At 40.2% G+C, this 21,791-nt stretch overlaps 1 protein-coding gene across 1 annotated transcript in view; it reads right to left on the reverse strand.

Annotated features, from left to right (window-relative positions):
* Positions 1-417: 417 nt before the first annotated feature.
* Positions 418-21,791, reverse strand: part of sorl1 (sortilin-related receptor, L(DLR class) A repeats containing) — a 73,456-nt gene continuing 52,082 nt past the window's right edge. The window contains exons 23-48 of the mRNA XM_036560704.1: positions 21,599-21,712; positions 21,340-21,462; positions 20,096-20,215; positions 19,859-19,984; positions 19,399-19,509; positions 19,180-19,311; positions 17,108-17,239; positions 16,889-17,026; positions 15,058-15,210; positions 14,780-14,950; positions 13,627-13,755; positions 13,351-13,477; positions 12,058-12,227; positions 11,840-11,952; positions 10,562-10,666; positions 10,402-10,468; positions 10,220-10,296; positions 10,053-10,140; positions 9,027-9,211; positions 8,551-8,670; positions 8,294-8,458; positions 7,004-7,178; positions 5,858-5,964; positions 5,560-5,752; positions 4,999-5,211; positions 418-4,186 (exon numbers count right to left, since the gene is read on the reverse strand). Of these exons, the coding sequence (XP_036416597.1) occupies positions 4,119-4,186; positions 4,999-5,211; positions 5,560-5,752; positions 5,858-5,964; positions 7,004-7,178; positions 8,294-8,458; positions 8,551-8,670; positions 9,027-9,211; positions 10,053-10,140; positions 10,220-10,296; positions 10,402-10,468; positions 10,562-10,666; positions 11,840-11,952; positions 12,058-12,227; positions 13,351-13,477; positions 13,627-13,755; positions 14,780-14,950; positions 15,058-15,210; positions 16,889-17,026; positions 17,108-17,239; positions 19,180-19,311; positions 19,399-19,509; positions 19,859-19,984; positions 20,096-20,215; positions 21,340-21,462; positions 21,599-21,712 (3,422 nt within the window). The 3' untranslated portion in view covers positions 418-4,118. The remainder of the gene's footprint in view (positions 4,187-4,998; positions 5,212-5,559; positions 5,753-5,857; positions 5,965-7,003; positions 7,179-8,293; positions 8,459-8,550; positions 8,671-9,026; positions 9,212-10,052; positions 10,141-10,219; positions 10,297-10,401; positions 10,469-10,561; positions 10,667-11,839; positions 11,953-12,057; positions 12,228-13,350; positions 13,478-13,626; positions 13,756-14,779; positions 14,951-15,057; positions 15,211-16,888; positions 17,027-17,107; positions 17,240-19,179; positions 19,312-19,398; positions 19,510-19,858; positions 19,985-20,095; positions 20,216-21,339; positions 21,463-21,598; positions 21,713-21,791) is intronic.

A 21,791-nucleotide genomic window follows, 5' to 3' on the forward strand; every position in this document is an offset into this window, starting at 1 on the left:
GCATTGGGATTGTAGTTTAGCACATGACTTGTCCTTGTACAGGAAGTGAGCCCTAGATTAGTTTAGAAGCAAACGGCAAAAAGCTGGGAAGAAAAAAAAATTAGCTTTAAAAAAAAGCAGCATTTTGAAAAATTCTGAAAACTGCAAATAAAAAAAAAACATTCTTGAACCACAAAAAACAGCAGACATCATTAAAAAAGAAACTGGGGGATTATAACAGCTTCCTCTTCATAGACTCCTTCAGGAAGTTGTAGAGGTGTCAGACTGCTGAGTCAGGATCGGGAGTTGAGATGAAGCGATGCAGCAGCGGTGATCAGTCTGAACATGTTAATGATGAGGTCTGTACGCTGGCTGTGGCCTGGGCTGAAGTGCCTATGAGAATATAATCCTTTATGCATGCAGAGCGAGAGCAGCCTGTTTCAACAGTTTCAACATGTTTATTTTAGTATAAGTGGTTCTTAAAACACCTCTGACTGTACCTCTTCACAAGATTCATGTCTGTAAAACCCTCCAAAGGCAAGCAAGATCAACTTAATACATGGTCGTGTCCAACGTCATTACTGTGCAGAAAAAACAAAACAAAAAAGTAAACTTTGTTTTTTGTACAACTAGAGTTGGGGTTTGACAGTCGGTATCACACACAAAGACTGCATGAGTGAAGACGAAAAAAATTAAATTGAGCCTGGTGCCTCACTGTAACACAGGATGCGTGAAACAGGACGACAGGACACATCCATGCTTTGGGTTTTCAGTGAGTTGACAATCCATCAGTTACGTACATATGAGACTCAAGCTGTTACATACATGGCAGACTGAAGGCGAAACAAGACTGTTGTAATCTACTGTTACTACAGGAATCTGTACAGTTCTGTCGAAGGCCAAGAAAACAAAAACAAAACAAAAAAAGCAACAAAATCAGGTATCTTACAGAGAATGCTAGCTTATTGGCTTGCAGAGAGACATGGAGACAGAAGCACAGACGGTTACTGAAGTGTGAGGTCATTATTTAAGTGTGTGAGGTCATTACTAAAGTGTGAGGTCATTGCTGACGTTGCAGGTTAGGTGACGTCATAACTGAGATTTGCTGTAAATATAGACTTAAGACAGGAACAAACGTGCTCTGAGACATCGTACCTGACTCTTCTGAACGAGCAGACGTGGTGAAACATGGATGTACGATATATTCTCACATGCGGGGAAGTGAGAGATGGATTTCACAATCAGTGTAAGCTTAAATTTCCACATTATTTCCAACAATGACAATAAAAAAGAACTTTACATTAAAAAAATACATTCAAGAACAAACCTTACGAGCAGTACTCGAGTTCTGTGTGTTTAAAGACACGTTCCATCAAAAGGGTACTTTTTGTGTTGTTCCGCCATACATTTCCAAAGAATACCTGAACATAACATGACAAATATAACAGTTGTTTAAATGAATTATTCATTATGGTCATTTATTTTGTTGTATAGTTTTGTTGGGGGGTAAATCATGCATTTGTATTATTAGCTTATTGTAAGTAATAATAATTATGAACTCATGTAATTATGTGCCAGAATGTGTTACTGAAACCTGTTTATACCTTGTGGGGGAAAAAAAAATCCCATAGCCACTGTTAGAGGGTCCTAATGATTTCTCATTCATCATTTATCTTACTGGGTTTTCACAGCTTTTAGCAGAGGGAACAGGTTTCATTAACAGCGTTGTTCACACACTGAGCCAAACAGTACTGTTCAAAAGCTGGGAATCATTTCTCATATTAATAATTGCTGTTGTTTTAATCATTTTTAATATTTTATGCTGTCAAAAATACAGTGTATATTTAAATGCTATAGGCTGGACATCAGAACGTATCATTATGCTGTAATTATCTATTCGCAGTAATTCCTTGATGTTATCTGCCTCTGTTATCTGATTTGATCAATTTTCAAACACAAGACAATCTGGATGTTAAATTTATTATAATTTAATTTTATTCTCAATGTTGCAGCTTTACAGCTTCCTCAGTAATTATAAAATCAGCTACAGCTGTTCTTCATTCAGGACACACCTAAAAAATACTATACATATATTTTTTCACAGCTTTCTTCTAATTAGTTGAAATCTACAAAGTTGTAGAGTAGTAGAATCTTAACAGAATCATTTTATACATTTACCTGCAACTAAATAATATATATAGTTATATAATAATAATAATGGAAACAGTGATTCTGAATTTTTGAAGGATAATCTATGTGTATAATTCCAATTACCTTAAATAAGCTTAATGCAGACTAATATTTTCACCATAAATGGACACATTTTATACACAGTGGGTTCCAAGAGGCCTAAAGGGTAAAAACAAAGCTTTAGAACTCTGAAACACTTGAAATAAAAAAAATGTGGCAAGAAAACTAAGGAAGAAATATTTAAAATTCTGCAGCATTTCCAAGTCACTATTTAAATTCAGCAAACTGACATCGACCATGTTAAGTCTTATTCTTTGATTAAATCTTGTGTTCTGGATTTGAGCTGCTTGCTGGGCTTTTGCACAAACTTGAGGAGTCCATACCAATTTGAGTGCACGCTGTCAAACGAGGGACATAAAGATTACAGACATTTATGTAAATCTTTTTTAAAGATTCTACTTTTCACCCAGATCTTTATGCTGATTTGACTTGTAATGAAAAACTTTGTATTAAATGAAAAAAGAATGCAAAATAGGAGCGTTTTCACTGGTGGTCTTAAACCCCACTGTAACTCATTTTTATACATTCTGAATATTCTGTGCATGTATTCTTATGAAAATTAATGGGGAGATTAAAAAGGTACTTCTTGATGGAACGTCTCTCAACACATTTCAATGCAAGCGTACCTCGTCTCAACCGAGTCGGGTAAATGTGTCTTTAAAAACCGCGCTGTACTCTCCGCTTTCCTGTCCGTTTGGCACGAAACGCTAAGATGAAGTCTTGACTGATGTGCACAGGCGTGGCGCTTACACAAAGCCACTGTACTGCATGACTGCCTCAGAGAGAAAAGCACACCAACCACTGCACAGGCTGCGAACGCTGGTACCGTATCCTACCACTGTACACATACGCACACCCAGTTCCCTGAGAGCATCAAAAGACTGATACAACAACAGCACATGAGATGACGGTTGTAACAGTTTCACCATTACTTAAAAGATGGAAGGAAATAAAACGACGGTAAGAAGAAACCAGTGCCATTTAAAGGAGTCCCGTATAAAATTTCAAGAAGGCTTTCTCAAAACGGCAACTCTGTCAGCTTTGGTGGCCTGAATGCTGACAATAGTCAGGCAAGAATTACTGAGATAAAGATCTGCAGGTCATTCTTAAATGTCTTACAGTGATTCAGCATTATAACCAGTAAAAAATGGCAAAACTGAAACACAAACTGGTGATTTCACATTTTCCACAAGCAGAGAAAAACACCTATACAGGCTCTGAAGCGATATGTTGAGCAGACAGTAAATAAAAAAAAAAATGTTAAAACGGTAACATGGGCAAATATACAGGTCTACTGACAAAGTGACAACAAAATAATACAACAATCAAATTCTGTGCAATTCACTGTCAACAGCCCAAGTACCTCTTTCCCTTTTTAAACCAGCATTGGTCTGTTTTTTTGTTTTTTTTCATTTGTACACCTTTAAGTGATTTATTTTTTTGTTGATTTTTGAGTTTTTGCGCTGGATGATGATCCTGTGGATAGGTGCTCGTTTTGGCTTTTTAAGACACGCAATGCTCTGATGTGTTTGTGAGTTAGTGGTACTATAGGGTCTTTTCCCTGTCCACTGAGCCCAGCTGACAAACCTCTTCACAGCTTGCTTCCATTAATTTTTTCCCCCTTTGCCTACAAAGTCCATCACCCACAAACAGTATAATATCTATAAAAAAATAAGTTATTGCGCATCCGAAAAAAAGTGCATCTTATATTTAAAAAATATCTCTTTCGTTTTGTTTTCTCCTTTCTTCCTCTGAATCCTGAAATCCTAGACTGGACGGGGTGATGGGGTCAGAGGTGTGCCGGAAGGACACCCATGAAAAACAAGGTGGGAGGGAGAAAAAAGAGGGAGAGAATGGGGAGAGAGTGATCTTGAGGAAAAGCAGCTTCACTACGCTATCACCATGGGAACGTCATCTGAAAAGCCGCTGATCATAGGGGCGTCCTCATCATCATCACCTTCAAAAGGAAGAAAAACACGATGGGAGAAAGTTACGTGTAAAACGGGACTTTGGTGAATGTTTCCTTCAAGGCTGCAACAATTAGTCAACAGAACTGACAAAGTTAATTCAGTTAATGACTGTTATGAAAACATTCGGATGTTGTTTACTTTCTTTTTTTTTTTAAGAGACATTCTTTAATTCTTTCCAAGATATTGCCATATAATATAGGAAGTGTTGGAGATTTCTTTTGTTTTAAATAAAGAAAATGCTTGTTGCACAATAATACTCTGAATGGCAGTTGCAGCCCATATTTTCTTTAAAATAGAAGTACTAAAGTTGTAGAACTTTATTAGTCCTGATTGGGAAATTGTTTTAGACAAATTTGGACAACTCAGAGGTAAACCACACATTTTACAGTAAAACTACATCTATATTTAACAGCTCTAATTTGATATATGGAAATATTGCCCTGTGTTAACAAAAGCTGGAGTCACTGTTTTTCACTGTTTTATAGGTCATCTACACATATAAATAGCTTCCAAACTGGTGATGTAGATGCCCTGCAATTTGCTTGCAGTAGTCTAAAAAATTTCTGGTTTTTTGTAAGAATTTTCAAAACCAGCAAGTAATACAGCCAGTTAAAACACTCAGTAAAAACACTGTAAAACATCTTACATACGGGCTGATAAACATTAAAGGAAGCCAGGTTTTTTGAGAAAATAAACCCTTTGCTGCCTCTTACGAATAATAAATCCAATAAAAATGTATAAGCAGGGAGGAAACCGTATGTGCTGAGTGGAAGGAATGTGCAGAATGTGTGGCTCTTACCCAGCTCATCTCCTGAGGAGAAAATGGCGGATCCAAGGCGTGAGTTGTAGTGGCTGTTGGCGAAGGCGGTGAAGCTGTGCTGCAGGCGCCGGTGCCGTACATACAGGGCTACCAGACCACCACACACACCCAACAGCAGGATGAACAAGACTGGGACCACCACTGCCGCCATGTCACCTGAACGGGCTGAATGAGCTGCTGGATCGTCGGGACCTTAAAACAGAGACAAGTCAGCACTGATGCTTGTACAACGCAATAAATGCTAACATGAATAATTACTGTTCAAGACTTAAAAGGATCAGTTTACAGAAACTGCTCCTTAGCCCAAATGTAGATCAGGACGTGTTTGGTGGTTAGTCGGACTAACTTGTGTTTTCCCACATTATTATCCATAAAAATCCAAGAAAAGTATGTTGCCTAGCTGAAGATCTAAGTAGCAGTCACCTTGAATCCTTAATGTTGTCCAGATTTTTATCCAAATTAAACTTTGGGTACCATATATGTCCTACAGCTCTGCATTGTGCAGTAATCTGATGTGAGGGATCAGAAGTGAATGTATACCTTTGCCCAACTCATCATACAGCAACACCGCAGCCTCTCCACACAGCTGGTTGTTCACCAGACAGCGAGCGCGCACTGAGAACGTGTAGTTGTGACCCAGCAGTAGGTTACCGGTCCAGAAAAATGTCTCTGTCGTGTTCCCAAGCATTGTAGTGGAATTGCTCACACTGTCATGCACATAGACCTCGTAGCCCTGTGGAGAGCAAACAAAGGTTTCCCATTATGAGATGGGAAGCATTTGGGAGAAGAGTATGCGTAAAGATAACGGGAGGGTGTGTGTATGTGTATGACCCCTCACCCGACTCTCATTAAAGCTTTTCTCCTTCACAGCCAGGCTCTTCCAGAACAGGAACACACGGCCATTCTCAGCAAGGATCTTGAGGGCTTCAGGTGGTGGTAAAGGAACTGTAAAAGAGAGTTAGCAGACAAAATGTCAGTGATAATAGAAGACTTTCGGATTATTTCATATTTTCACTTTCAGATTGTTTTTTGATTGATCTGCAGCAGCAGGTCTGTACAGGTGCTGATACATGATATGACAAAAGTATTGGGACACCCCTTCTAATTATTTGATTCAGGTGTTTCAGCCACACCTGCTGTTAACAGGTGATAGACAATCACTGGCAACAGAATGGGTCATACTGAAGAACATGGCACTGTCATAGGATGACAAAAGTCAGCTTGTGAAATTTCTGTCCTGCTAGATCTTCCCCTGTCAACTGTAAGTGAAATGGAAATGGAATCACTCACTGAAGAGTTCCAAATTGCTTCTGGAAGCAGCATCACTTTTTTAAAATAAAAGACTTACCATTCGAAGTGCAATTAGCTCCCTCATCTATATATGGAAACTAAGCTTGTAAAAAAGTTTGTTTTGAATTATTTTTGTTCAGTCAACCCAACGCATGCACATACATCGGCCTATTCAGCCTACAGCATTTTGGTACAGCTCATACATATATAAGGGGTGTTTAAACCTTGACTGCTTTTTGAATGAGGCACAGAGCAGCCAATCAGAACAGAACACAATTACTATATCAGTTATAAAGGCACAGAAAAAAACATCCTGTTTTATTCTAAGGGGTTAAGAGAGGAAAATGGTCATGTAAAAATGAAATGGGCATAAACAGCTGTACTGGGATCTTATGGGTGTTTAGGGTTGTACTGAGGACTACATTGAACTATATTTGTCACTGAGGGCTGTGCTGGGCTCTAACGGACATAAAAAGCCTGTGCTGGGCTCTAACAGACATAAAAAGCCTGTGCTGGGCTCTAACTGCCTTAAAAAGCCTGTGCTGGGCTCTAACAGACATAAAAAGCCTGTGCTGGGCCCTAACTGCCTTAAAAAGCTTGTGCTGGGCTCTAACAGACATAAAAAGCCTGTGCTGGGCTCTAACTGCTTTAAAAAGCCTGTGCTGGTCTCTAATAGACATAAAAAGCTGTGTACCTGTGTTGAGTGTGTAGGCGGCCTCCTTGGACATGTTACGCAGCCGGATGGTGATGCTGTAGCGGCCGCCGGCCTCCAGGCCCTTTAGACAGTACTCCACTGTGTTGTTCTGAGTGGTTACTTTGTAGTCTAGTTCAGACTTCCGCACTGTATCCTTCACGTGCACAACGTATGTCTGCACACGTACAAACATTATCATGTACATTTGCTAAATGCTAAGCAACAAAATGAATATAATTTCTTTCAATATCAATAATAGATCCACACAGTAAAGCTGGGCTACAGTAGACATGCTGACCATATTTGTTTGTATGTGTGAGAATTGGTGTTGAAATGAAAGTGTCAAGATGTGAACACAATAATTCAGAGTGGATTGATATAAAATGCTCTGTTGTACAGAAACATAGTAAGTCAGATTTTTTCACAGTGGTGGTGATACAGACATTTGAACGCCTCTAAAAGTTCTCTGACAGAAAATTACTACACAAAATATACTGCCTAATACCTGAGACATTGTTTTTGTAGCCTAAAACGTATTTCTGGCAGAGAGGTACATGCTGAGCATTTACCACTTTTTTTTACCATCATCAACATTACATATAAAAACTCAGAAGACACATGCAGGTAGGGTGGGCGATATGGCAGAAATATTGTATCACATTTAAAAACTACCGTAAAGAAACTCTGGGCACAGTGACACTATACTGCCTAATATTTAGTCAAACCAATGCATGCCTATTCAGGATACAGCATTTTGGCCTGGCACATTCACACTGAAGTTATAAGAGGTGTTTAAATCTGCACCGCGTTTTGAATGAGGCACACAGCAGCCAATCAGAATAGAACTTAATTACTATATCAGTCTTAAAGGCACAGAAAAAAACATCCTGTTTTATTCTAAGGGATTAAGGAAGGTTGGAAAATGGTCATGTAGTAACAGACATAAATGGTTGTACTGGGAAAAACTACACTAAAACCAATGAAACTGGATGCTCTGAATCACTTCTTTTAATGAAACATGAAACAATTCACACCAAACCACTCTGAACCTCAACAAGTGAATTATGGGGAAATTGTAAAAAATCACATAGAATTAATAAACTTCATTTATATAGCACCTTTCATATATAAAACTGCAGCTCAAAGTGCTTTACAATGAAGAAGCCAAATAAAAGCCAGCATGAGAGAAAACAGAGAGTGTAAAAACATTAGAGAAAAGCAAAAGTAAAAAATATGTTGCTTTTTTGGCTAACTGATGATGAATACCCCTTTAATGTGACCATGTCTTACCAGAGGAGAGCTGGGGCTGTCATATGGCGCCTGCCATTTCAGTGTGGCCTGTGTCTTATCCACTCGAACTTTATGCAGATTCCGTGGAGGCAGTCGGTCATCAGGAATCATTTTTATCACGACTGACTCGGATGGAGGGCCCAGGTATGGCTCAATTACCCGCACCTGCAAGGTTAATCAGCATATCTGCACATGTGGTGCTCTACCTTAAACTTGCCTAGATATTCAGAGCGAAGACGAGGAGCGAGGTCTCTTACAAGGAAGAGGTACTGCTCATCATTCTGCACAGTGAGGATGAGGCTGCTGCTGCTGCTGTTCACGCTGTGCGGCCCGCGGTAGAGGTCCAGGAAGGAGGTGGCATAGAACACGCCATACATCTGCACACACATCACAAGGGCTGTACTGATTACTTGAAACAACGTCCATTAGATGAATGAATTTTTATTGTTGACACTTTATTTACTTAAATGAATGAATAAAACGCCACCTCAGCTCACTCCAGAGTGCATTACACTACAGGAGGTGTACAGAACTGTTAGCTTGATAGGTTAACCTAGTATTCTGATTAGAGAGATGATTAGCGATAGTTGCCTGCAGCCCTACACGTCACTCCACAGTAATTGACGCACCATTCACATCTCTGTTCATTAGCACACTGACACTGCATATCACATATGACCTTGGTAATGCAACATCACTGGGTTTTCTGTGAATGTTTATGTGTTGGGAGTACCTGCGCCTGAGGCCCGGTCCAGCTGCAGTCCACAGCAGTCTGGTTGAGCGCGCGGGCTTTCAGTAGAGGCTGAGCTGGCTGACTGCCTGCAGTCCGCAGACGGGACAGGGCAGTGGGGCTGTCTCCATCAGCGGTGTGGGCCCACACAGCAATCTCATACAGCGTCCCAGCTGTCAGATTGGTGGCTGCCAAAGAGAGGTGGAATGCATGAATATACACATACATGACACTACAGGCCAAAGGTATGTAAAAACTTGTCAAACGTTTTGTAAATTAAATAAAATAAAATTTTTAATAACATTTACTAACATTAACTGACTGATAAACATCTGCAGCAATAGTGTACAACTGATTCCTGAATGTTTTGTTCCTGGTAGCTGTGCTGCAGAATTGAATTGCAGCTCTACTTATATTCACCTCAAATTAGGGGTTAAATTAGGACTTAATAATTAAAAACTGGTCAGTGGAAGAGAACTGTGAATGCTTTTCCCAGAGCACGAGTTAGGTATGAGCATTTTAGTCAAATTTGATATCTACATTTTTAAGAGATTAATAAAAATAAAGTAAATATTACCCCTCCAAATAAATGTGGAACTGGATGTTTTGTTTCATTTTTATGTGTCTTTTTAAGAAGTTCCACACAGGACAGCTGGGTATTGTCCAAAAATTTAAAACCAGTAAAGGTACACATGCTTCAAGCAAACCAGTGCAGTATTTTGGAAATCTTTGTTTAAACTAGATATCAACAAAACATCTTGATTTGACAATGCTGCTTGCTTTCACACTTTTGGACTAGTGTATATTAGTTTTGAATTGTTGGACACTGTTGTATCATCCAGCAGTCCTATGTAGAACTTGAGAAATGAAAATGAAAATGATGTATAATACAAACACAACATCCACTTCCACATTTATCTGAAGGGGATTTTTTATTATTATTTTTTATTTGTGCCTTACAAATTTAGATATCAACTTTAACCGAAATGCCCATCCCTAAGAGATGGTATTGAAGAATGTGGGATGTACCTTTTAAGGTGTCTGAGACAGTATAGTTCCTGCTTTCTTTCACATGCTTGTCAAAGACCCAGGAGAACACCACCACATAGTGCTTAGCCTAGAAAACAAAAGAACAGGGTTACAATCATCACAGAGGGACAATAGATGCAGCTCTTACACACAAGGTATTTACTCACCTTGTAATCAGATTTGATGGACAGAGTCACTGAGTCTTCACTGACATTGTCAATATTTGGAACAGGAGGTGCCAGAGCTGAAAACAAGAGGGAAGTGAGTACATACAGTTCATGTTGTGAGGTACCTAAAAGCAGCCAGCAGAGGGAGCCACAGGGGCCGTCTCACAGTCACAGCAGTGTACCTTTCTTAGGGACGATGGATTTGATTTCAGTCCAATTCCCCACCCCTCTGCTGGTCACTGCAGCCACCTGGAAGAAAGAGCAGATCAGGGAGACGTTAGTGAATTAACTCTTGCGAGGGAAGTGTTGAAGTATGAGGCTAAAGAAGTGAGTGAGGCTCACCCTGAACATGTACAGGGAGCTGGGCTGAAGGCTCTTGACCTCTGTACTGGTGCTGGTGCTTCGCTGAGAAAACCACTCGGAACTGCCCTTTTCACTGTACTCCACCTGGTCATCACACACACACACACACACACACACAGTTATGAAAACAGAGCCTGTGGGTGTAATTGATGCAGTGATTCGACCTGGTTGAGTGTTTAAGAAAAGATTCAATGCAAATACCAATATTTAAAATTTTTACCACAGTTTGATTCAATTTGGTAATTTTAGTATGATTTAGAATTATTTTTAAAAATCCACAATAAATGTGAGTAATGTGACTAATTACATAAAGAAATACAGGGTGATTCGAAAAGATTAATCTGATTTCAAAGCGCCATATTTTTACAACTGGGAGGCGCCTAGGAACCAATCACATACCAACTGAAAGAGGGGGTCATAGAGTTTCTGACTGTCACCGGAAGATGGCTCCCTTCAGTCTGGGAGGAGATGGCAACAACTGAGCAAAAAGAGTTTTACGTTCTCCACTTCAATAAGAGTGAATCCGTCATAACTGTGCAACATGATTTTCATCAGCAGTGAACCTCCAACAGCTCAGAGCATTCATCGTTGTAAAATTACATAATAAACTTTAAGCTCACTTAAACCATTTACAATTTACTGCATTGTTCTGTAATGATTTACAAGTGAAATAAATCATTTCAAAATCGGATGAATCTTTTTGAATCACCCTGTACGTTCAAATACAGCTTTTCACTGTTGATCTCTGGATGTTGATGAAAATTTGAAAAGTGTGATCACTCTGTGGAAATGGTGTTTATGTTCAGCTTCTTGTGAAACTCCTGTCTACAAAATAAAAGTGTTAATAAATTACTAAAACTAATAAATACATTTTTAAGAAGGTTATTTTGTCCAATCATACAGCAGTAATAAAGGGCAAAATGCACTGCGTTTTAAATGCAAAAAAACCTTCAGGGTTGAATTGGAGCAAATAAGATGTGATTAATCGTAACATTATTTTGTTATTTTGTTCATGGATAATTATTTTAATAATCTGACAGCCCTAATTTTTACATTTGAGAATTTTTAGCCAAAGATCAGCAGACTTTTTTCAATATCATTACAATCCATTATAATTAATTTTAAAATTGATTGCAAAACTGATGCAGCCACTTTGACAAGCATTTTTATCCAAATTATAGGGCCAGTATTAATTCAGTTACAGTGGTCAGGTCTTAGGAAAATGAGGGAGGCAGAAGTGAAGCATTCTAAACTCACAATGTACTCTCTGATGAGTCCGTGGGAATTATCCGGGGGGCTCCAGGAGCACAGCACTGTCCCGTCCTCTGCTTTATCACAGCTGAGCTGCAGCGCTTGAGGAGGATCTGGCACTGCACACATTCACACACATTAAAGTGTAAATAAGAACTCACACTCTTCTCTGCGGTGCAGTTAGGCGGTGTGTGTTTGTATGATGTGGCAGATGTGTGACTCACAGCCCTCAGGGGTGCGGAGTGTCAGTATCTCGTTGGTTTTGTGCTGCCTGCTGAGGCACTGCGTCACCACTTTAACCTGGTAGGTGGTGTCCGGCCGCAGCACGGTCAGCGTGTAGCTGCTCTTGTTGCTGTGTGTGTCCATGGTGGTCCACTGCTGAGTCCCCACCAGCCTGGAACAGGAAAACAGCACACACACTGGTGACTGATACAGCCCATTCAAAACTGTTTCACAGCACCTGGAGCACAGCTGTTTCAAAATAATTACAGAGTGTGCACCAAAACCACAAAGTCATGTAATTATGATAAAGTAGCACCTCTTTATGTATCATTACATCACACTGTTTCACAATGCATGAATCATTTGGCAGTTTTTTTTCATAAAGTGCTCCAATGAACTGCCTTCAAGTGAAGTATCTATTGCTGTTGTATGTGCACTGACTGTGGGAAGAAGGTACATCAGAATGTGACCTGCGAAACAGCTCCACACTAAAGACCACTCTGCCCCCTTGCTTAAAGGCTGAGAGATAAATGAAGAATAGCAGGAAAAGGGAGGAGGTGGGGAGGCAGCAGGTGCAAAAACTTCTTCACAAAGAAGGGAGATTAGTTTGCTGAAAGAGTGGAGGGGTATCAGACATACCGTTCTGTGTGTTCTGTTGAACTTCAGATATTTTCATTTGTTAACAAGTGTGGTCATTCTAAAACAACGATATCCAAACGTGGCATTTGTCTCCTTAAATTGGCTTTATTGGTTAAAAAAAAAAAGGTGTAGTTTGAAGAAAAAAAAAAAAGGGTTTTTACCTTGTAAATTTCTATTTTTTTATTCCTTATTTAGGGAAACTATCAGAGAGTCCATACATACAGATATAAGCAATAACACAAGCAACAGAAGTAGAATTAATAATGGTGTGAATATTACCTCGTAATGTTTTTAAGTTAGCATGCAACATAGAACCAGAGACAATGCTGAGATACAATAAGCGTCTTATGCATGATGTTTTGCAAAACATCTAAGGGAAGCTACATATGGAAATATAAAAATCAATCACTAAATAAACCGAATGGTCTGTCATAGATCGGATCTTAGGCTAGCTGCACACAAATATTAAACCTTTTTAATTTTATCTATAGCTATATAATATATATAGTAAATTTGTATAGAAAAAAGTGGATATAGCAAAAAATAAAATAGCAAAAATAGTTAAAATGTCCACCCCTACGTTTAACCCTATGTTACACTGGGAATGTGATGCATTTTGGACTGTAAGTGCGAGGTGTGTGGTGAAGGAAGAGTACCTGTAGTAGATGATGAAAGAGCAGGTGGAAGGTGGCATGTTTTTGGGCCGGGACCAGGTGAGCGTGACGGCGCCTGAGAAATCAGCGCTCCACTGCAAGTTCTGGACTTTATAAACCAGCGAGTCGACTGTGGAGGAGAAATACGTGGGATTAAGACAGTAAGGAACAGCTGGACTCCATCAAGTCTGAAAGTAAAGAGTGAAGATGTTTTTCTGAGTGTAGGTGTGTGTTTGACAGGATGAGTTTGGTGTGGGACGGAGGCTCAGAGTCTCTCACCAGTGCAGTTATCCTCATCGCTGTGGTCTGAGCAGTCTAAGAAGCCATCACATCTCTCACTATCCATCACACACGCCTCCCCATCAGCACACAGACTGCCATTCACACATGCTAGAGGCCCATGGGTGGCTAAAGAGAGAGCGAGAAACAGAAAGCAATGAAGTTTCCTGTTTCTTTTTATTACATACACTCAAGCCAAAAATATTTTTGGCTTCACAACTGCATCAATTTGCCAACAACATTTCAAAATATTAAACTGATTTGCAGCAACATAATCATACTTTAATACACTTCAAGCTTCAAACTCTTCGCCCATAACACTCTCCTACAGTGTCTAGTTTTGATAAACTGACTATTTATTTACAAACTGTTAATTTCTCACACTTGTTTCAGTTACCAAGACTTCAGGAGCATTTAAATATGAGATTAAGGTGGATGCAATAAAACTGCAGAATAAGCACCAGGAGCACATTAAGAATCTGCTGTACAATACAGCTGCATCTTTTTGTTAATAACAGTCGTATGCAAACGTTTGGGTGCCCCTGGTCAAATGACATGCCTTATTGATTTGGAAATGAGTACACATTCTCTACAGAGTATATGCTGTATTTAACATATTTGAAAAAACAAAAAATATAACAATTTTAGAGAAAAAAAACAACATATGGCCGGTACCATATGGGTCAGCTCGTTTTAGGTTCTGTGAAAAAAAAAAAAAATAATAAAATCAAGAAATAGCTTTGTTTTACAATTTCACAAACTAATCATGAAATCAAAAAAACAAAAACAGAAGAAGAATAAAAGGGTCGTATTTTATTTACCCAAATGTAAACTTTTTTTTTTAATCACTTGAACCAGAAATGAACATGCAGAGTGTACATATGGTCGCAGAAGCTCATGTTTTAGGGCTGTTTTTCCTCTGAATGCCTTGGGAACCTTGCTAGCCCCTTACATGGCCAGGGCCCCCCAGGGGCCTAAAGTTTTATTACACACTTCTATAACCTAAGAATAGCTCAATCCGTTTGTTTTAAAGTCCCTGTAGTAACTGAATACTAAGAATAATAATTTTTATTCATCTTTATCAAAGATGCAATAATTCTGAAGCTTACAGTGCATGCGTGTGTATGTGTTTATATTGTGCACAGACACTTACGACAGCTGTCCTCGTCTGAGCCGTCCTGGCAGTGGCGGCGTCCATCACAGCGTTGCCAGTCTGGGATGCAGGTGGGAGGTTTACGGCACCGGAATTGTCCTCTGGTGCAGCGGCCCGAAGGCTCGGGTGCAGCCGTGGAGGTGGTTGTACGAGTCGCGGAGCTGTTGGAGGCTAACAGATACATGAGTACATGGTGAGGTGAGTGAGATGGAGAGGCAGAGATGGTGAGGTATGAGAAGGAGTTGGCAGTGTGTTGACAGTGGTAAGTGTGAATGTACCTGTGGGACAGCCCACTTCATCACTGCCATCAGGACAGTCAGCGTAGCCATCACACACCCAGTTATTCACTATACACGCTCCGGAGCCACAATGGAAGCGGTTGGGAGCACAGGAGACAGGGCCAGGAACAGGTGTATGGGGTAAGATTCCATCTAGAAACACAAATACACGTAGATAAAACAGGTAAAATATATGATTTAATTACTTCATAAATACTACAAAACAGACATAATATATATATATATAGCGCAAAACTGAACTGATTTTTTTTACTTTACTTATTTATTACGTTTAAAGTTTTTTTTTATTTTGCTAGTTATTTGTTTTTTAAATAGAAAGCAGCAGTGAGATTGATATGCAGGCCAGGTTGAGCTACAGAGAGCTACAGAGGAGGTTTGGAAGATACAGGCCGATCTAAATGCGAGCTTTGCCCTCATCAGAGCCTAGCGGTACTTTGATAAGTATCACTTATTTGAGATGACTCCTCAAATTTGTCGTGCCTCCATGGTCCTCAGATGTCACACTGAGCAAATGCTTAGCTCAGATCATTTAAAATCCCCCCATGATTTCTACCATAGGCATTTAGCTTCAGTGACCATGATGAAAGTAATGCAGTATGCTGCACTCTTTCTTTGGTCTCCTTTTCTGAATTGAATATGCTGCATTTGTGGTTTTCTTTAACATGCGCAATAGGATACTCTTAGCTTTGAACCTTTTGATAATGTGCAGCTAGTTTGACTCTGTGCACTCTTAAAACAGATATGTTGAAGACAAAACATTCTGTCCATAACTAGACACACAGATGTGTTCAGTTAAAGGACCAAAAATTTTGTGTTATTTTTAAAACAAAATATTTCTGCGCCCAGTTACAGTTAACACTTTCTGTGTTAAAAGTAACACAAAATGTGTTTTAAGAGAAAATGTTAAAACAGCTAAAACAGGTAAAAATGTGTTATTTAACTCGGTGCTTTCTGGAGTGTGGTGCAGCCAGAATTTAAATGTAGGGAGAAGCTGGGTTAGGAAGTATTGCATCACAGAGACATCGATTTAGTGTGGTTGACAACCACCAGCATACTTTATTGTAACTACGATAACCAGAGGGGAAAAAAAAAAACACTACTACACACTGCTGACGGCCTATTTACTAGGACAGGTGAGAGAATAGCACAGCAGGTAAAGGCTAATTAACCAGAGTCCTCTCTTGTACAGCACTGTGTGTAGATGTCTGGGGAATGGCTCAAAACTGGTAGACATTTTCTCATTGTTTTTCCACAGTATTCAATTTCTTTGCCATGATCAACTTTACTGCTTCCCTAGCTCACTATAGCCATGTGTTAGTAGAAGCATACGGTAGGAGTGAGCACAACTCAGCAAAGTTTCCATACTCTGCAGAAACACTGGAGCAAGGTGATGCTTGCCTGTGCCATCAGGAAAAATTACTGGTGATCATTTGTTGGAAAAAAAAGGCACAAGAAGAAGAACAGCTTAACACCTTTGGGTACGTCCTGTATTATAACAGCAAATAAACAAATAACATTTTGTAACATTTTCAATGACATCAGGTAGCCCATCATAGCTACACCTCTGGTTTAACTGTAAAAGTGGAAAAGGTAGCTAGCTTAAATGCAGGATAAACACCGGCAGTACAGACATTACAAGTGGCTGTTGTGCTGTTTTTATTTTCCTTTTAAAAGTTGTTCCGCACTATCTGAAAACTTGCGTCCCTGAAACAAGTATGCCCTGGTTAGGCTCTGATCTTCCTGATCGGATCATAACGTCTCTACTAGCAGCTTAACCAGACTGCAAGTCTGTGCAGCTCCAGACTCGTACCTGTGCACTGAGCTTCATCAGACCAGTCTCCACAGTCGTTCTCCCCATCACACTTCCACCAGGTGGGCACACAGCGGCCGTTCTTACATGCGTACTGGAAGTACCGCGAGCAGCCCGGCTCCTCAGTGGGGTTACTTGCTGAGAGAGAACACAGCGCACAGTCAAAACACACAAACACACGCAGTGAGTATTTGAGATTGATTAAGACGTGGTGCTCACCACAGCTGGCCTCGTCCGAGTAGTCACCGCAGTCGTCCATGCCGTCACACTTCCAGTCCAGGCTCACACACACCCCGTTGGCACACTGGAAGTTGTAGGCATCACACTTCTTCTCAAACTCAGGATGGGTGGCTGGTGGAGGACAGTGAACAGGGCCACATTCATTCCCTTCATTTAATAATAATAATAATAATAATAGCAACAACAACAACAACAACAACAACAACATCATCATCTACGTGAAGAGCTCAGTGAAAAATGTTCCACTTTCCCCTGATGTAGTCCATCAGCTAAAACATGTTTGGTGTCCAAATTTTGCTTGTTTAGTTTAGAACTGGAGCTACGAGGGTAATGTTGCTACAACTCAATAGTCACCCAAATAGCCCAGATCATTTCTGTAAGACTTCTGTCAACCCACTCAAACTGCATCCAGGTCTTCAATAAGGTTGCACAGACTTTCTGACATTATTTAGAGCACAGTACAACTTACTGTAAGTTATAATAAATAACCAAATTTCACCACTAATGGCAGACATTTCAGACGACACCAGCACTTAACTTGGCTCAGATTCTTCTGTATTTATTTCACAAATAGATCTGCAGTCATATTCCTGAGGTGGTTTGTAACTTTAGACCAGGGGTGTCCAATCTTATCTGCAAAGGGCCGGTGTGGCTGCTGGTTTTCACTCCAAACAAGCTGGAGCACATCTGATTCTATTAAGTTGGTCTTAGTCTTTAAACATTTCATCAGGTGACCTCCTGCTTTGTTGGAGCAAAATTCTGCAGCCACACCGGCCCTCTGCAGATAAGATTGGACACCCCTGCTTTAGACTAATGTGTTTGCCTGCAGTTTTTTTTCATATTTTATAAGTGTCAAACTATGCTCTAAACCACATAGACAAGTCTGAGCAACCTTGCGTTTTCAACAGGTTGACAGACATTCCATCTTTTCCAGAAAGTAAACAGTAAACAGAAATTATCTGGGCTGTTTGAGTGACTATTCAGTTCTAGGGTTTGTTAGCAATGTTTGTCTCAAAGCTTCAGTTCAAAACTAAAAAAGCAAAAATTTAGACTCCAAACATGTCTCAACCGATAGACTGTAAATTAGATTTAGACTGTTCCATTCAGTGTCTCGATGATTCAGATTAGTACAATTATGATGATATACTATATATGATAATATACTATACGTGTATATACTATACGTGATCTCTCACAGGCATCTATAGCTGAATTCTAGAGCGCCTCTGCTATATCATTGGTAAACACCTTATAAAGTATGAGGACGTGGCTTTGGAACTCACTCATTCACTCAAGCATGTGCGGCAGTCTGAAATTTCTGCACAAAGGAGCACTATTAGCACGCAAGTCACTTTTGTATGCATCATTTAAAGAAAACTGCCATGAATTCACACCAATTAGAGCTCCTAAACATATGTGTCTGCAGTCAACTTTAAGAACAAGAGTTTTCAAAGAACACAGCACAGAAAGTAAGTAAACTGCAGTGGATAGTGTATGCATGGTCTGTAAGAGTGGGGAGGAATTTAATCGATAATCCTAATTTTTCAACATGAAGATATACTGTTTTTAGATATCGCTCAGGCCTACATTTGTGTGCAAAAGTTTTTTAGTGAGTCACTGAATGCTTTCCTGTTCAGTGTTGGGTAACTTGATCTCAGACAAGAGTTGTAAACAAGAACAATCTGATAAAATAGAAGCACACGATCGAAAGTTCTGTAAAAAAACATTAATAAAAGTTGACTGTTTGAGAAAGAACACACTCATGACATGGCGTACTTGCAACCTACCAGTTGAGAACCACTAATCTCTGTATGAGAGGTCTAACAGATAATCTCGTGGATGGGATCTAATCTGAGCTGTGCTCCTTGCTGTATGATGTCTAAGCAGTGAAAGGCTGGAGAGAAGTGTTTTCCTTGTCGTTGTGGAATGATGTACTGGTCAGTCGATGAAGCTGTATCAACTGGAGTGTTGTCAAATGTGATGCATGGAGAAACTGTGATAAGTGAACTGTGGGTTACCAAATTGAAATCAAAGCCAAACAGTAGACTCACAGCAGCCTGCATAAGCCGCGTCCTCATCTGAACCGTCAGCGCAGTGTTTTGTGCCATCGCACACCAGCGACTGGAAGAGACACTGTGCTCTGTTCCTGCACACAAACTCCATGTAGCGCGTGCACAGCGGATCTGTGTACACAAAAACAGAGTTTAAGATTTACACCCAGCACAACACAAATCACAACCCTGCAGCTCGTTTACAAATCAGTCACTAACCGCAGTGCTGCTCGTCTGTGCCCCCTGGACAGTCTTCCCGGCCGTTGCAGTGGGCGCTGGCTGGCAGACAGGTGCCATTGGAACACAGGAAGCCGTTACAGTGTTCGCCTTCTGGTGGTGTAAAAACACAGCCTGAATCTAAAGTAACTATGTAAGTGCACTATGTAGGGCTTGAAAACAATGAGCTCATAACCTTTGGCAGCACACGTTTGGAATCAGACACAGATCAGCTATTAGTGTGACCCTGAGCATTATGTTACATGCTGCCCATTTCAATTCTTCTGTATTCCTGTTTCAACAAAAGCGGGAGTTCCTCTTTCACTGGCTTGTAACTGTACACTTTTACTGCTTTCACCTGATATGGTGCTCAGAAAAGCCAATACTGTCAGTGTCTGCCACAGAACATAGGTTAGTGATCTATGTGTTCTGTGTGTTGACTGTGAAGTATCACGCCACTGACCGCAGTGACTGGGCTCCTCATCAGAGCCGTCCTGACAGTCATCATCTCCATCACAAACCCAGCGCTGCGGAATACAGTGACCTGTGTGACACTGGAAACTACTGCTCTCGCATGTGTGGTGGCCAACTGATGGACACGAAGAGAAAGAGAGAAAATTAAAAATGGAATAATCATAAAGCAGTTTGTCATGAGTATAATGTCATTCGAGAAGATCTGGAAGTATGTGTGTGTTCTCACCAGTGCAGTTGGACTCGTCAGACCAGTCTCTGCAGTCATTATCTCCATCGCAGCGCCAGGCATCGCGGATACACACACCTCTCGCACACGTGAACTCCCCTGGCCCACACTGATGAGACTCTGCAAAGAAACAGATCCTCAGCACTAGGATGACTCTAAATCAGTGGTACACACGTCTGTGTACATGAGCATTTCACTCATGCCTGCATATTCTAGTCATTCAATTTTTTATAAAAATACATTTTAGAAAATGTACAAATATTCTGTTCCTTACAAACATATTGTGTGGGCCAAAACTTTATTTGCCACAACAAAGAAATCGGGATGTGCATGGGTACTCAAGCACTTGGTTAATGGTTTAAGGAGCTGATAATGCTGAAATCACTGTTTGGTCAGCTACAAAACTTACTGCATCAAATCAGATAGCTACTGTGATGACAAGGAACAATTTTGAGCATTTCTTGTAGCCTGTTGCAATAGCAGTTATTAAAATATGACTTTACTGTTGGTAATAGTGCTGACCATAAAAAAAGATTCACTTGATACAAGACTAGAAAGTTCAGAGAAAGAATTTATGTAGCTGAACTATAATTCAGAGAAGTATGTGATGCTCTATTAAGCATATTGTCAGTTTCCATGACAAGCAGACACCACAAGCTCATTCTTTACTGCGAGTAAACTAATCTCAAAAACACAATACTGAAAACTACAGTCGCAACTTTCAACACAACCACTGTTTCAGCGCAATGATCTTCAACAATCCCAATAACAAACCTCCAGAGTCCATTGACCAAGTGGGTCAGTGGGATCAAATGATAAAAATCTTCAGTCTGGGTGACTACACATGGCAAACCAGAGAATGACATAAAGGGGTTCTTGGTTTTCACAGTATAATGAACAAAAAAGAGAGAGTGGAAATGTGGGAATACTGGATCGTACTTCTTAACTGTAAAGATATACTCAACGTGGCCACAAGATTTACTGGTCAAAACTGGCAGTGCAAATTTCTTATATCTGTCTACCTCTGCGTCAATTTAGCCTAGTTAGTTTAAGCTTCAACCATTGCTAGTAGTGCTAATATTAGCAATGGGCTCAAAAATGCTGGCAAACACACAAAGCACACAACAAACATTTAAAATACGACCGATAATTAATTATATAGACAGACTATTACAGGCTATTAAAGACAATAATAATGAATGATACAAAAGATTCTGAACCAGACATACACACAACACACTCACCACAGTGGTCCTCGTCACTGTTGTCGCCGCAGTCATCCTCATGGTCACACTTGAAGGCCAGCGGTATGCAGGAACCTGAACCCACACAACGGAATTGCACAGTAGGGTCACATGAGGTGGTGGCTGCAGTGAGGGAAAGAGAGAGAGAAAGAGAGAAAGAAAAAGAACAGCTATCAGTCCTCAGAGACAGGAGAGCAGACAAGTGTATCTAAGCAGTAGGAAGGCAGAGCCTGAGGCTGCTGCGGCTGCTGTCACTCACGGCACTCCTGCTCATCACTCATGTCTCCACAGTCATTGTCGCTGTCGCACTTCCAGATGCTACTGATGCACTTGCCATTGGAGCACCGGTACTGGTTCGGCAGGCAGGTGTGTTCTGATGTGCAACAAGCATACAGAGAAATGTGCAGAACAAATTAACAGGCTGATAATTAAACATGTTATAACTTAATCCA

Source organism: Colossoma macropomum, unplaced genomic scaffold (assembly GCF_904425465.1).
Source record: "Colossoma macropomum unplaced genomic scaffold, Colossoma_macropomum, whole genome shotgun sequence".
In the NCBI taxonomy this organism is placed as follows: Eukaryota; Metazoa; Chordata; class Actinopteri; order Characiformes; family Serrasalmidae; genus Colossoma; species Colossoma macropomum.